Below are 14,158 nucleotides of genomic sequence, written 5' to 3' on the forward strand. Positions count from 1 at the left end.
TAAAGTCTGAAATGTTTTTTATTTTGAAAATTCACCGAGCCTTGACAATATCAATATCTGTGGTCATCATAGATGTATAAACAGGATGGTGTCCAGTCTAGATTACAACCATTCATTTCTATGGAATTTGCTTCCCCAGCTTCACCATAGTTGTAATGAAGCTTTGTACCATTTTGGCAGTTAGGAATCTGTGAGAATATTTTTTTATGCAGCAGAAATGTTTTATTTTGAAAGGCTTTAGGTGCAGCTTATACACAGTGTTTAATTTCCGTGGAATACAGCAATACACACATTGGTTATGCAAAAATAAAAAAATGATTGTTGGGTTAGGGTTGAGGTTTGTCACAACAAATTAACAAATTATACTATATCAAACATGAATGTTATTTAAGTCCTTGCGACAGGGCGTCAAAGGTCAGACCTATCATAACCCTGACTCCTCTTTTCAACTGACAAATGTGTTATGATGTCATTAATCACCCTTCAGTGGAGTTGCAGTGTTTAGCAGCTTGTAAAAAATATCATGTTTCATTTGAATGTTTCTTTAAATTACTCTCACGAAACAATAGACAAATAATTAGTTAAACAGTTACTACATTTATGAACTGAGTATTTTAAGTGCATTGTGTGTAAATCGGTGAATAATATACTCCACTTGTTCAAGTCATATTCAGGTGCAGAATGAAACTGTGTTCTTTCTTGGCATTTGGCTGAGTAATAATGAAACCTGCAGCGACAATTAAATCCTGATCCCAAACACTAGGAAAAAAGAGGAGTCATTGAAAGCACCTTAGCAGGAAGTGAGTCATGTGGGTGTAGACATGTTGATAGGCGGAGCCACCAAGCCCATGATCCTTGTCAGTGTACCACTGGAACAGAAACACACTGTCACTTTACAAACAAACAAACAACATGATTGGCTTTTACAAGCCCGCAGTTAGAGTTATGTTTTTAAATTTAACCAGACTCAGATTAGCTTTTCTTTAAAAGCGCTGACCATTCACACAGCAGCTAAACTCTTCCCTGAGGTAACGGTTTGACAGCTTGGCCAGAGGTCACGGTCACACCCACTGTAGCGTTGCGTGTTGTGTTGTAAATAATTACTGCTCTGTGACAGGGTCATTCAACCAATGCCATTTGTCACTCATACTGTAGATCATTATCAGTGGTTGACAATCTATGTCCCATGTCTTGCCATCTAGATTGTGACCAACAATAGTCTATCACAGGGCCTAGCTGCTCTGGTACACTGTCGATCCCCTGGCACTTTTGTGTTCACACTGACTTTCAGTGTGGTATCTGCTGCACAGTCGATACCTGTTCGTGTTCACGGTCACAGTCTCTTTAGTGATAACAAAACAAAGTAATAATAATAAACAACATTTCACCATCTCTAATCTCTGTCAGTCAGTCAGTCCTGGGGCTGGACTCGGTCTCTCTAGCCTGCGAACAGGCATGCACTCACACACAAACACACATACAGGTGGCGCCGCATTGTTTGGGGGCAGTGAGGGCGTACTGACAGATGATGATGAGAGGTAGGGGTGGGGCCTCAATTTGTTTGCTGTGGTGATGAACAGGTTGATAGATGAGGTCCATGAAGTAATTTGTAATGATGGTAGGGAACTGAGAAGGTGGACAGTTCCTCTAGAGCAGGGGTCACCAACGTGGTGCCCAGGGTCACCTGGTAGCCCCTGTGGACTACCTAAGGTGTCCGCAAGGTATGTTCTAAAGAGTACCCTAGTCAACAAGAGGGTCAAAACTGTACTGTTACTGTGCTTGTAGAGTCAGTTCCACTTGCAGTGATATTCAAATGGGCCGAATAAATCGAGTGTCTACTATTGTATGTCCCAGAACTAATTATTATTACATTGTTGGGGAAGTCTGTATCAAACAAGTAGCTCTCTGTATTACTGAGTGACCTTGAAGTAGCTCTCTGTTGCAGAAAGGTCGGTGACCCCTGGTTTAGAGTAAAGCGGAATGAAGGTCAGCAGGAGATAACACGTGTGTAAAGGAGGAAGAGGCAAATGGAAAGATAAAGGACCTGGAATCAACCATCCACGGAAATGGACAGAGCACATAAAAGGTGAAGAAACAGGTGCAGGCAGGGTGGGACAGACAGAGACGCACATAACAGGCAACTTGTAACATAAGGAAAGCAGCAAAAATGAAAGGATAGCTTTTGGACAGTAGTGGGACCTGCCATGATGCAGTGGTTCAGGCCAATAGACATTAGGCTGCACTGGAGGTGGCAGAAAAGAAGATTCTGAGATTTTGGGAGTGACAAGGAAGTTGTGTGTTGAGGAAGCTTCCCAGGAGCATGCCCAAAACCCACTGCTCCTGTTTATCTGTTGTTAGTAACTCAGTATTTACACAGATGGATTAAATGAAAGAAGACATTTCTTTGGTTACAGTTTAGAACAGTAACTAAAAAAAAAAGTTAGAGAGGTGAATGTGACTAAATGTGGTCATGTGCAGGGGTACCTAGATACTCAGATACCTGAGTATCTGATTGGGCCAGTCCTACTGTGAATATAGCCTAATTTTGGAACGGTCTATTGATTTTCTAAACAGGCAGTTATGCTGGTTAAAGAATTCAACTTAATTTTCACTTACCATTGCTTCAAAGTCCACCTGCTCCTCCACAAGGGCTTCTGATATCTCTGCTGCCTGCTGAAAGTGGACATTGTCTAAAAAAAAACACACAAAGGAAATACTTGTGTATGATTCATTTTGGATTTAGTGTTATTTGAAATTTGAGCAGATGAGATAAAAAGATGAGGTAAAACCAACTGGAGATAAAGTCAGGTCAAGGTTCAGCTGGGTCTGACATGTGCTGAGGAGTTATAAAGTTATAAAAACGACTGGCTGTGTGACTCACCATCAGCTGTTCCATGCACCAAGAGGTACTGGACTGAGTGGAAGTTCTTGGCCCTGGCCGTCACTGTGGAGTCCTGCACACGGACATATTGTTGTGGAGGTAACATCATGACCGTTAGTGTAAACAAAAAGGGCAAGTATCAATTATCAATTATCAGAGTGAAACTCACAGCATAGCCAGCCTGGTTCTCTGAGGGTTCCATCATGTAACGCTCGGTGTAAATGGTGTCTGAAACAGCGAAGCAGAAGATATGTATTAACTTGATGCAACTTTTTTAATGTCACTGATGATGATACTGATACTGACACTGCAACACGGAGTATCTGCCAATACCAATATCAAAATCATTCCGATACCTTCTTTCTTAGTGTTCCTGTTTACAGCATGATGCACAAAGTTAAGTTAAACATTTGGGCAATAGTTGTTTTTTTCGATGTTCAATCCTGAAATTTTGATGAATACCAATCCTGAGTATCGGAGCCATCCCTGATATTAACAAGTGTTAACATAAGGCCAGTGTTTGAAGATGATCCCCCTTCTTTTGTCAAAATCCAAAAATAGCTACACAGCCATCACCATCAACTTTGAAGGATCTACAGACACCTGAATTCTGCTTTCCTCTCTTTAACACCGTGTTGTTGGTGGTAAAAATACAAGAAGAACTAAGAAATAGTTAAATAAGAAATACACAAATATATTCATAGCCATACGGGGCCCAACAACAGTCAAGGGATAAATTACAGTTTATCAGCTCCCTATAAAGTAACTTTATATTTGAATTTGAATTCAAATATATATATATAGATATATATATATATATACCAGTACTGTGTGGCGTGTGTGTGTGTAACAGATATGTGACCAATAGATTGAATTACAGATGAAATAGTCCTTCAACTGGTGTTGCATGACTCACTGTAGATTTCTCTGTTGTGGGACGAATAAAGGACTAAATTATTAATATTACTATTAATATTATTATTATTATTTAAAAATGACAAAAGTACCATAATAATCCCATTTGGAAACAGGGGCCACTGCCATTCCACATTTGAAGACTCCACTGCCCGACCCTAAGGCCATAGAGGTGACGTATCCACCGTAAGACTGTAACATAAGAACAGCTGATTACTGAAACTCCAGTGGACACCAGTCACTCTGACACTGAGGTGAGGCGTAAACTCCAGCTCCACTCACCCATCCCCAGATGGCCACTCTGTCCTGGTCAATGAAGCCCATTTTGATGAACTCTCTAACAAATTCAAGCAGAATATTACAGAAGATAAGGAGGTAATCTGTATCAATGTGTAGACCGTAGACCAACTGTTGTGACACTTTTGAAGGCCAAACTTTTGTTATTAAGCTCAGTTTTGATCAAATTCTTTCAGAAAAACAGTTGAGAAAAAAGTTATTATTTCCTTTTCTAGCCAACGTGGAGTCATTTCTCCACGTATGCATCTAATCTCCAATCATACCGGAGCTGTTTCATGGTCCGTGCTACAGGCAGGTGTAACATTTTGCCATCATTCTAGAGTATATGTTACACATGGTGCCTTTTCCCATAATCCTCTGCTTTTTTTTAACTCTGGTTTTATCAAGCAGAACAGGTGAAATCCAGTTTTATCTGGCTTTGATGGAAAAAGGCTGACGTCTGTTTGTTTGAGATGCATTTACATGACAAAGCTGCCCCCCTTCCCCCGCCCTCCCTCCGCACCCCACCTTGCTGCTGTTATCTGATCTTCCACCTCATAGGTTCCCAGGCGTTTGTAGATTTCATGCATTATCCTGTCACCCTGGTAGCCACTTCCTCTTCCGTCGAAACTTGCCACGATGATTTTCTCAGTGCTGGCCAGGTATGTGGCCCAGCTCACCCTGTAAATAAAGTCCGCTTTCTGGCTACACGGCCCCGCATATCTGGGTTTTTGGGAGTCACAACAAGATTGTTAACTATATTGGGAAAATATAACAATCACAAAATGTCTGGTTCAAAAGAAAATCACTTACACATCTATTAGTAATGGGTATTTCTTGGATTTCTTAAAGCCTGGCGGCAGAAACATCTGGTACCAGAGTTCTGTCAAACAACATCAGTTTTTATTTTCAAGAAAAACTGGAAAGTGAAGCTGTACATAAATGACATAGATATGATGGAAAATGTCAAGGTTAGTTTTCTTATCATGTTTTATATAAGGGGAGCTCAGGCTTATTCTAAGAATAAAATAAAATAAATCACTGCTTACATTTATAGTGGAACTGTTTCCCCTCATATCCTCTACATATGTTTGACTTATGTCTGCAGGGGGTTTCCATCAGAGAATGTTAATTTCTTTCACACAATGTCACAAACATCTTTTTGGTTTTCTTCAGTTCGGGGAAATTAAAACACATCAGATAGAGCTAGATCAAACTAAAATTGAAAAAAAAAAATTCTGTTCAAGTTTGAATAAAACTGGAATGTTTTTGGTTAAAAAATAGTTTTTCAGTTTTAAAACCTTTTAAATTACTTTGCTAAACCTTCTGACCCACCACATACAGTCACAGGGAATTTAAAGGTTTTGGTGTCTGCATTTTGGCAGAAACCTTTTTAAGCACAAATTGTCAAAATAATATATTTTATGAAATACTCCATATTACATATGATGGCAAAAAGCATATGTAGCTATAGTCAAAAATAGAACACTAACAACTGCTAAAACACAAGGTAGCCCAGAAATAGCCTTATTTTAATCTAGAAAGAACAAAAACTGTGTCAAAACTGCTTAAGGTTAGAGAAAGTGTGAACACATCACCCCAGGAAAAGCTTCCTCTTTATTTCAGCTGTTTGTTTCAGGTGTCTCCAGAGCAGAGCATCTGCCTCCATCTCACACTATCCTCTTTAATCCTACACCAACTATCTCCATTTCCTCTTCTCTACATCCGTAAATCTTACTCTCTCCTCCCTGGCCGCTCTATTTCCAACAACCTTTTGTTTCCACTGTCTCTCCTCTGCACATGTCAGAACCATCTAAACTTTGCCTCTCAAACTTCATCTCTGAACTGATCAACAATAACTGCCCCGCTGATCTGCTCATTTCTGATATCCTTAGCTTGTGTATCAAACTCACCGTAGCCAGCGATTGAGATTTTACCCCGCTGCATGGTTGGCATTTGGATGTTAGATATCAGACTGGTGAACTGACTGTTGTCTTCCAGAGTCCTCAGCTCTGCAATTTGACATATAACATATTTTACAAATGTAAACATCTACTTTGTGTTTGAGGGCACTGAAAACTAATTCTTGATGTGTTTTCGTACCTCTGCCATTTTTGTTGTCCCACAGTGAATGGTAGGGGATGCCTGGACCTGTACATACAAATACTTCAGTATAAATCTTTTTTCCATACAAATACAGTAAAACATATTCATGAATGTTTGATTTGAGATTGTAAGGATGTTTTTTTAAACTGACCACTGCAGCTCATGCGGTAGTAGGAGGCTTCGTGGCTGAAGTAAGCGGAGTTATATAGACATTTTTCTTCATCTACAGCACAAGTCAGACACGTTGTGATGTTATTGTTGGTCAACCTTAGACAGACAGACAAAGATAGAGGCGTTACACAAACAGCAACCAAAGACAATTAGTTAGTTAATCATAATGTGTATACTAAGAAGCTAGGATTCAAGTCAATGAATATCTGAACCTGCATTTCAAAAATATCTACTAAAGCCTGGCAGTAATGTTTCTAGAATAAATGTAGACAAATGTTGCTATAATGAGAAAATTACAGATAAGTTACCATGAAAAAATATAAAAATATGAAAATTAGTAATAAGAGAAAAACAGATTAAAAACCTAGAGAGAGAGGCTAATTCATTTTATGTTTACTAAAAGGTTTAAATCTCATTGTACTCATACTCACAAAACACTTTAGAGCTACAAATAGCTAGAAGCTACAAATTGTAAATAATAATTACAAAATTAGGTCAATGTTTGCCTGAGGGTGGGTGAGGAGACAGCATAAATTAACCAAGAAAACTGTGAGTAATACCATTCCCAAAGAACTAAATGTTAGCCAAAAGTTGGGAAAAATAAATTCCGTCAAAGTTATTACAAAATAAAAGAAAAGGGTTTTGAAGTTATATAATAAATTGCTTTATTTGAAGAGCCTTGAGCTGTCCAATAGCTTAGCATCCTTAAGCTTTTCAAATATAACTTAATGCAAAACACTAGCAACTAAGTAAAAAAGAAAGCTTTAAATGGTACTGATGAAGCTGTCTGACCAATCAAAAATGCTGATAAAAGCAATGTGAATTTAAAGTTTAAGTACTGGTTTCAACAGCAGAATCTTTGTGGCTCAGTCCATTGCATCACTTGAAAGAGCGCAAAGAGCACTTACTCATAAACATTTCTTCCTCCTGGTCTGGCGCCGTCTTCATTACTGGAGTAATATCTGTAAATAGTATATATGCATGAGCCTGACGTGTGCATTCTTATGTGATAGTGGATTTTTTTTTTACAGATTTAAAGTGTTAACAAGCAGACTTACATTTTGTCTTTAGTGACTTTCAAAATGTTAATGACCTCCCACCATCCACTGGTGATTGGTGTTGCTGTGTTCTGTATGTAGAAATGAATACAGCTGATACTGCTGAAAGCTGCCAGACCGGCGTGCGTCTTATATAAAGAAAGAATATGGCTGACAAAATCAAAACCATGTGACCTACCCCCACTACATGATGGATGTGCTTGTATCCAGCGCTGTCACTCATTAGCAGATAAAGGCTCTTTCCGTCCGCTGCAACAACAGGTTCTGGTGGAGAGAACTATAGGGAATTTTAAACAGGTGAATTGTGGTCAACAATATGTTTTACATGTACAATGTGTATTTGAATGACAACACTGCAGTTTGGTGGTTTATTTGAATTGTTTTTTGGACTCAAACTGATACGTCACTATATCTTTTGGGTAGCTACTAACTTTCTAGGACATCTATAATTTTTGACACTTAATTTTATACTATCTAATGGCTACATTATAGCTGTGTGTACTTAATTTGGACAATTGCTTTACCTCTGTTTGGCTAACCTTTAAACTATGTCACCTAATTTTTATGAATGGGCTACATTTCATGGCTAAAATGTCACAATCTCTGGGCTATGACCTGAGTAAAAACAAGTGTTTTTCCTGAAGACCTACCCTTCCAATCCAGCCAGTTGAACTCTTTATCTCCAAATGCTGTAAATTGTTAAACAAACGTTAATTAGTGTTGAATTCACCACCGCAGACAATCCACATATCTGACTTAAAACAAGAAACAAACTGATGCTGTAAATATGTACATATAATTTGAGTGTATCGAGTTTATTTTAAAACATTACTTTTAATTACAGTAGATAATTGACCTGAAACCTACATAAAAACATAATCTACATTTGAGATAAAAACATCCATGTATTCGTCAGTTGTCTGTTTTTTCTCTGTTGCAAATGACACATGCAGAGTGTGTGCAGTACATGGTTTCACATGTACATTCCTTCAAATATTGATCAGGACTCGTTTCTCCAGCCAACGTTGGTCATAAAAGATTGCTCAATTGTGCAATTACAGTGTAGAAAATGGTGGCTCAGCTAAATACAGATCTATAAACCCTGTGCTCATCACTCAAGGAAGCAAAAGGCGTTACTGTCAGTGAGGTTTTATTGCTTCTACAATCATTTGTGAGACAGCTCTTATCTGCAACATTCGAGGCTGTGTACCAGGTGTCACCCGTTAACAACATTTGTCAGAGGGCCAGAATTTGGGGCGTGGACACTGAAATAAAATAAAACAAATCAAATGAGGACCACACCATATTTACTCTTTAAACTGCACAATTTTGGAATCCAATTTCAGGCCAGATATAACAGTGTGGTGGACCAGGTTCAGCCCGCACTGATGTATGGTGTATCTGTTCAGAACAGGACATGATACTTTACCTCAGTCGGATTCCAACCAGACCCAGTGAAGTCGTACATCTGGAGGATCAGGTGGTTCTGTACTCTTTTCAGCCACTGTACTGCAATCCGGTTGTCTGTCATCCAAGTAACAGAGGCCAAGTAGTGTTCACTGATGCCAAGAGGAAAACACAATAGGACAAAAACAGCTAAATTCTCTTTTCTTTTATCAGATGGATTGGATAATGCACATGTTGTGTTTTTCTACCTTGAGGCGAACGAGGCTGAAACAGCAACCTCCATGATTTTAGTGGGGTTGTCTGTGTCCACGACAAACAGTTTTACAACAGCATTGGGGGTACCTGGCTGCACATGGAAACGGATGCAAAATGGAGCGGTTACAAGAAATGGATGTGTCCATCTGGCTGGAACATTAAGCATCTTTGGGAGGGTTTTTAACAAATGGGAAGAGTTTGGCACAAAGTGACAACGTTTCCTGACTGAGTGAAACTGGAAGAACTACTGTATTACCAGACCAATCAATGTTCATTGTAAATGCTGTTTTTGCTGTAAATGCTGTAAAGAACTACATGTATTTTACTGCAGGTACTAATGCTAATGCTATGTTTGCACAAATAGAATCACAAGAGCATATTCAATGGGACATTCTTCGTAGATTATCTGAACATGCCCTGGATACATGCCTCACCTTTGGATATGGGATGGAAACAGTGCTGGGGTACTGGTCCTCTCCATACCAGGGGTACTCTATAGTGTTGACCTCTGTATCGTTGAACTCTGCATAAGCCACATATTTTCCTCCAGGAGACCACCAGAGGGCCTGAGTAGATGAGAACATCTCCTCTGGAACAGAGAAGTAGGTGAGAAATCTGGTAAGTTACCAGTAACTACAGTAACTAAGTAAATACAGAGGAGTCACTATGTACAATCAGATCATTAATAGGTTATATTTAGAGAGGGCTCATACATGCAGTTATTAAAACACCCTCCACTGTCAACAGGTCTAAAAGTGCATCAGGGACTGCTGATTAATGCACTGCACAAGAACTTTTATATTATAGGCAGTAATTGCACAATTATACATTTTAAAAGTAATCAAACTCTCTCACTCACTCTCTTTTTCTCTCCAAACACATTTATACGCCACTTACCTTCATACACCCAATCAGGGATTCCATTTGAAATCACATTCTCCTCACCACTCTCCGTGACCTTCGCTGGGCTGGACTCAGGACTTGTCTTAATGTACACATCATTTCTCCAAACAAAGGCCTTGAAATGTAAACAAACACACTCAGAAACTCTTTACACACTACGTTTGAAACCTTTCTACTTCGCTCAAGTGTTTGGGAAAGGCTGTGCTTGAGCACATTGCTTCAAAAATGCAACGTGCAAGGCTTTAAGCACACAGACTCACCAGTTTGTTGCCCTCAGGAGCCCAAGCGAAGTACTGGACCTTCTCAGGAATCCCTGAGTTTGTGATAAACTTCCTGAAAAACATTTTAAAGATCCTTAAGAGATTTGCACCACTTTCCCTTGACAGCTATGGCTGCAGAAACCACTTTGATGTGAAACAAATGTTTTCAGATGACGTAGATGGGTAATAAAAAGTGAATTTAACCAAATGGATTTTTGTATTTTTCGAGTAAAAATAAGAAAATACAATACCAAGATAAGCTGCTAGGCTTCTATAATTGATATAATTCCATAATCTTTGTTGGTAAATCAAAGACATAGAAACTGAGACAGATTTAGACAAAACAATTTATTTTTCATAAATGTAACTTCAACGTTTTTTACAAAGTATTCTATTAGTAAGACATTTTAAAGTTAAATATATTTATATGTCAAATAATATCAAATATTAGTTAAAAAAAAGCAAAAACAGACTTAAATTAGCTGAAAAGATAATAACTGACCAGATTTAGGTGGTGAGGAAAGGATTACCCATAACACTGGTGAAAGTCCAGATATAACTTAAAGTTATAACATGGAAATCTTGCATAAATATTTCATACATAACATTTTGGAAGTAAGCCAAAAGACAACAGGAACAGAAATAGTTTTTAAAAAAGCATTATATATGGGTGGAACTATTTAAGAGCCAAAGTAGCCCAACAAAGGTCAGGCAAAAGATCAAAATGAGAGGAAATGCTCTTAAAACAGGCAAAAAGGCTCTTGAAACGTAGGTCAGAAGAGCCAAAATGACATTTTTAAAAACAACTATTTAACCACAAAAAACGAAACACTCACTGTAATCCCACATCATAGAGTGTATATGAAGCTGTAAACGAATGTCTCCAGAGCTAGAGGCACAAAAGAAAATAAAATACCACATGGTCACTACAGCTGAACATATATAACAACATGCATGATTTAATATATTTTATACCTTGGAGTAGTTGCTCATAAAAGCTACATATGTGAGGTCAGCAGACAGCTGGTAATCATAAGCTTCTATTTCATCCTGGGATAGAAAAGAATGTTGACATGACATCACTGGGGATCGGTTAGAGAGGGTTGGTGATGACATCATGTAACAAAAACGGACTTACAAAAGTGTCTTTGCTCAAGAACACAATGCTATTTGCAGTCAGCAAATTGTGACGGTAAACTGTGCCGTCGGACGTATGTAGATATTCACTATCTGTGGCAGGGAGATAGAAATGAGAAAAACTACTGTATTAGGAATCATCTGTACTCATTTACCTATAAAGTCAAAGTTTATTGGCCAAAATGTTACAGAATCAGAGCATCATGTCTGGCTAGGTCACTGAAGCACACAACTGCCATGTGTTGGGCCATGTGAGTAAAAAACGTTGAATCTACGTTAGTAGACAAGCTTTAATTTAGCCAAAGGCAGGTAAAAGATGGACAAAAACACAGTAGATGAGTCAGAATGTGCAGTTTTTCTGTCAAGCAGCTTTCATTAGTTAAAACAAAGAGTTGTACGTCGCTAGGAGGAAGCCAATAAAACTACCAGCTGTACAAATACAGAGCCACAAAAATACTATACGAGGTAGGCACCACTGCCAAGTTAGCCAAAACAAACAGTTGAAGGTTGTAGTTTCCTACCTGAGAACCATCTCATGTTGTAAGACTTTGGTTTGAGGGTTGAATTGAAGACATCTTGCAGGGTAAAAGTATTCTGGTTTCCATTTTTTTCCTCTGAAACAGAGTGTATTGAAAAAAAGTTGACTCAGAAACAGATGGACTAATGCTACAATGATGAGAAGCATTTTGAAGTCACATGAACATTCAATAACGTTTTACGTTTTACAGCTTATTTATTTTATTTACATTTGGTTTGCTTTCTAGCTACTCTGCATGCTCACTCAAAGTTATTTATTATACACTGTAGCTTTGTAATTTGTTTATTACATATTTTAGCTTTTGCTATTCCAAGGGTAACATGTTGGCTGACTAATGTTTACTGAATCAATTCTAGCTTTCCCTTTCCCTTTCCCTGACCCTTTCAATTGTCATTTGAAGTTAGGAAGCTGGATTTGGGAGGTGGAGGTGGGAGACCTTACTGTGGGACCACTCTTCTCCGTTGACTTTTGTTTTTTGTCCTTTTTTTATTTGTAGTTTTGCTAAAGCGATAGTTTCACTATACTTTTGACTCACCTTTATCTACAGTATGTCTGGTCCTGAAAAATGGCTTGTTTGTATCTTGTTTTGTTTTTATTTGCTTTGACTATTAATGACTACATTTATAGTTTAAAGCTTTGTACAGGATTTACTGAATTTCCCCGGTGTGGAATGAATTAAGTCTTATCTTATCGCTCCATTGTGAAGATTAAATAAAATATCAGACTTAATTAGCACTAATGACACATTACATCACATTAAGCCTTTTAATAACATGCATCACGTGGCAAACTTATTGATATAGATGGAAACGGGAATTTGCAAAATTAATCACATTTAATAAAATAACAATTTATATTTTAACAGAGCACAAAACCCTAATAGGTAATATAAAGGGAGGACAACATTTTTATACGCCCTGTGTAATTCTGACTGACTGTATATTTCTGGTCCACAGTCCGTTAGAGAAAGTGCGTGATGACGCGTGTGCATAGCTGTTTCCACGGAGTTTGATGGGTCACTTGAATTGATGTACAACAACTCACCTTTCAAAAATATCGCCATGGGCACCGCGATTAAAATGACCACGACTGCCACTCCGAAAACACCGAGCGCCACCTTTGCGATGGAAATCTGAGCGGAGACACACATGTGCGCACACAAACATTAGAAAGAAACATTTTTGAAGTAATGGTTCAACAGTGAAAACAGTCACCAACCATTTTGTCTGGCGTAAAAGGACTTTATGTCAGATTCACGATTCCATTGATCCACTGGGGTTCAGCGACGGCACAGACTGCACAGTTATGGAACGCGAGTTGCTTCACTGTTAAACATTATCTCACGGGAAGTTTCAAAGGTGGTGTATTAATTGTCTAACGGTGTAAAGTTCGTATGTGGGCTGCCAGAATTTTGAGGAAGTGTCCATATTTTCAACTGGCTGTCTTATTTCCACACTCCTCTGTCCCCCGTCACTCTCTCGAGGACTGTGTATATGTGTGTACATACAGTATACTGTATACATACATTGTTGTACAGCGTGACACAAAAACGTGTTCCACAGACCTGTATTGACTTACACGCAAACACGAATTTAAATGTATCGAACATAAGGAATGCAGAAGAATAACTTTTTTTTTTCAGTAAGTGGACAGAAAAAAGATATGAACATGAACAGGAAGACGACAAGACAGAAGGATCTAGAAAGATAGATCACAGCATTGACACTTTAGATAACACATCTGTGTAATCCATTTTTAAACCCAAAGTTTCTTTTAGTTTAACTAAACAAAATGTTGAAGTCTTCTAATCCTTATTCTCGCTTAAAGAACAACATTAAAGCTTAAGTGGACTAATCTAAACACTGTCATGAGTGTTTGCTCCCACACCAACATGCCTGAGAATCAACACTTGAAGAAGCAGTTTGATTTGGAGGCAGGATAAAAACAATGTCACACACAAATTTCTATTATTTCCCATGTGCGGGTTCAAAAAAACTTCCACCTTAAATCTTAGATATTTCACACCAAACCTCTGGAATGGGACTCCTTATTATTTTAAGAAATGCAATTGTAAAACCCAAGCAAAAGAGCAAAAACTTCAAAAAGACAAATAATAATACAAAATCTCAACAAATTATCATTCACATCTAAGAGCTGAGTAAGAAAAAACAATGCAGACAAACACAATCATTAACACAGACAAGAGGAATAATTCTGTTATTTCAGGGAATTTCCTCAAAATGTTATACAA

At 38.2% G+C, this 14,158-nt stretch overlaps 1 protein-coding gene across 1 annotated transcript; it reads right to left on the bottom strand.

The window, feature by feature from the left end:
• Positions 1 to 199: 199 nt before the first annotated feature.
• Positions 200 to 13,375, bottom strand: dpp4 (dipeptidyl-peptidase 4). The gene is made up of 26 exons (XM_008324852.3): positions 13,126 to 13,375; positions 12,952 to 13,039; positions 11,891 to 11,983; positions 11,371 to 11,462; positions 11,208 to 11,282; positions 11,069 to 11,121; positions 10,233 to 10,305; positions 9,967 to 10,087; positions 9,504 to 9,658; positions 9,063 to 9,160; positions 8,837 to 8,966; positions 8,058 to 8,096; positions 7,586 to 7,684; positions 7,408 to 7,478; positions 7,258 to 7,311; positions 6,330 to 6,445; positions 6,176 to 6,223; positions 5,986 to 6,084; positions 4,886 to 4,955; positions 4,601 to 4,795; positions 4,079 to 4,133; positions 3,889 to 3,988; positions 3,051 to 3,109; positions 2,882 to 2,954; positions 2,617 to 2,690; positions 200 to 869 (listed from the first exon to the last, which is right to left on the bottom strand). Exons 1-26 carry the CDS (start codon positions 13,126 to 13,128, stop codon positions 777 to 779), a joined length of 2,226 nt encoding a protein of 741 aa, XP_008323074.1. The 5' UTR covers positions 13,129 to 13,375; the 3' UTR covers positions 200 to 776.
• Between the last annotated feature and the right edge of the window lie 783 nt (positions 13,376 to 14,158).

The sequence above is a fragment of the Cynoglossus semilaevis genome, chromosome 14 (assembly GCF_000523025.1).
Source record: "Cynoglossus semilaevis isolate Cse_v1.0 chromosome 14, Cse_v1.0, whole genome shotgun sequence".
Taxonomy (NCBI): Eukaryota; Metazoa; Chordata; class Actinopteri; order Pleuronectiformes; family Cynoglossidae; genus Cynoglossus; species Cynoglossus semilaevis.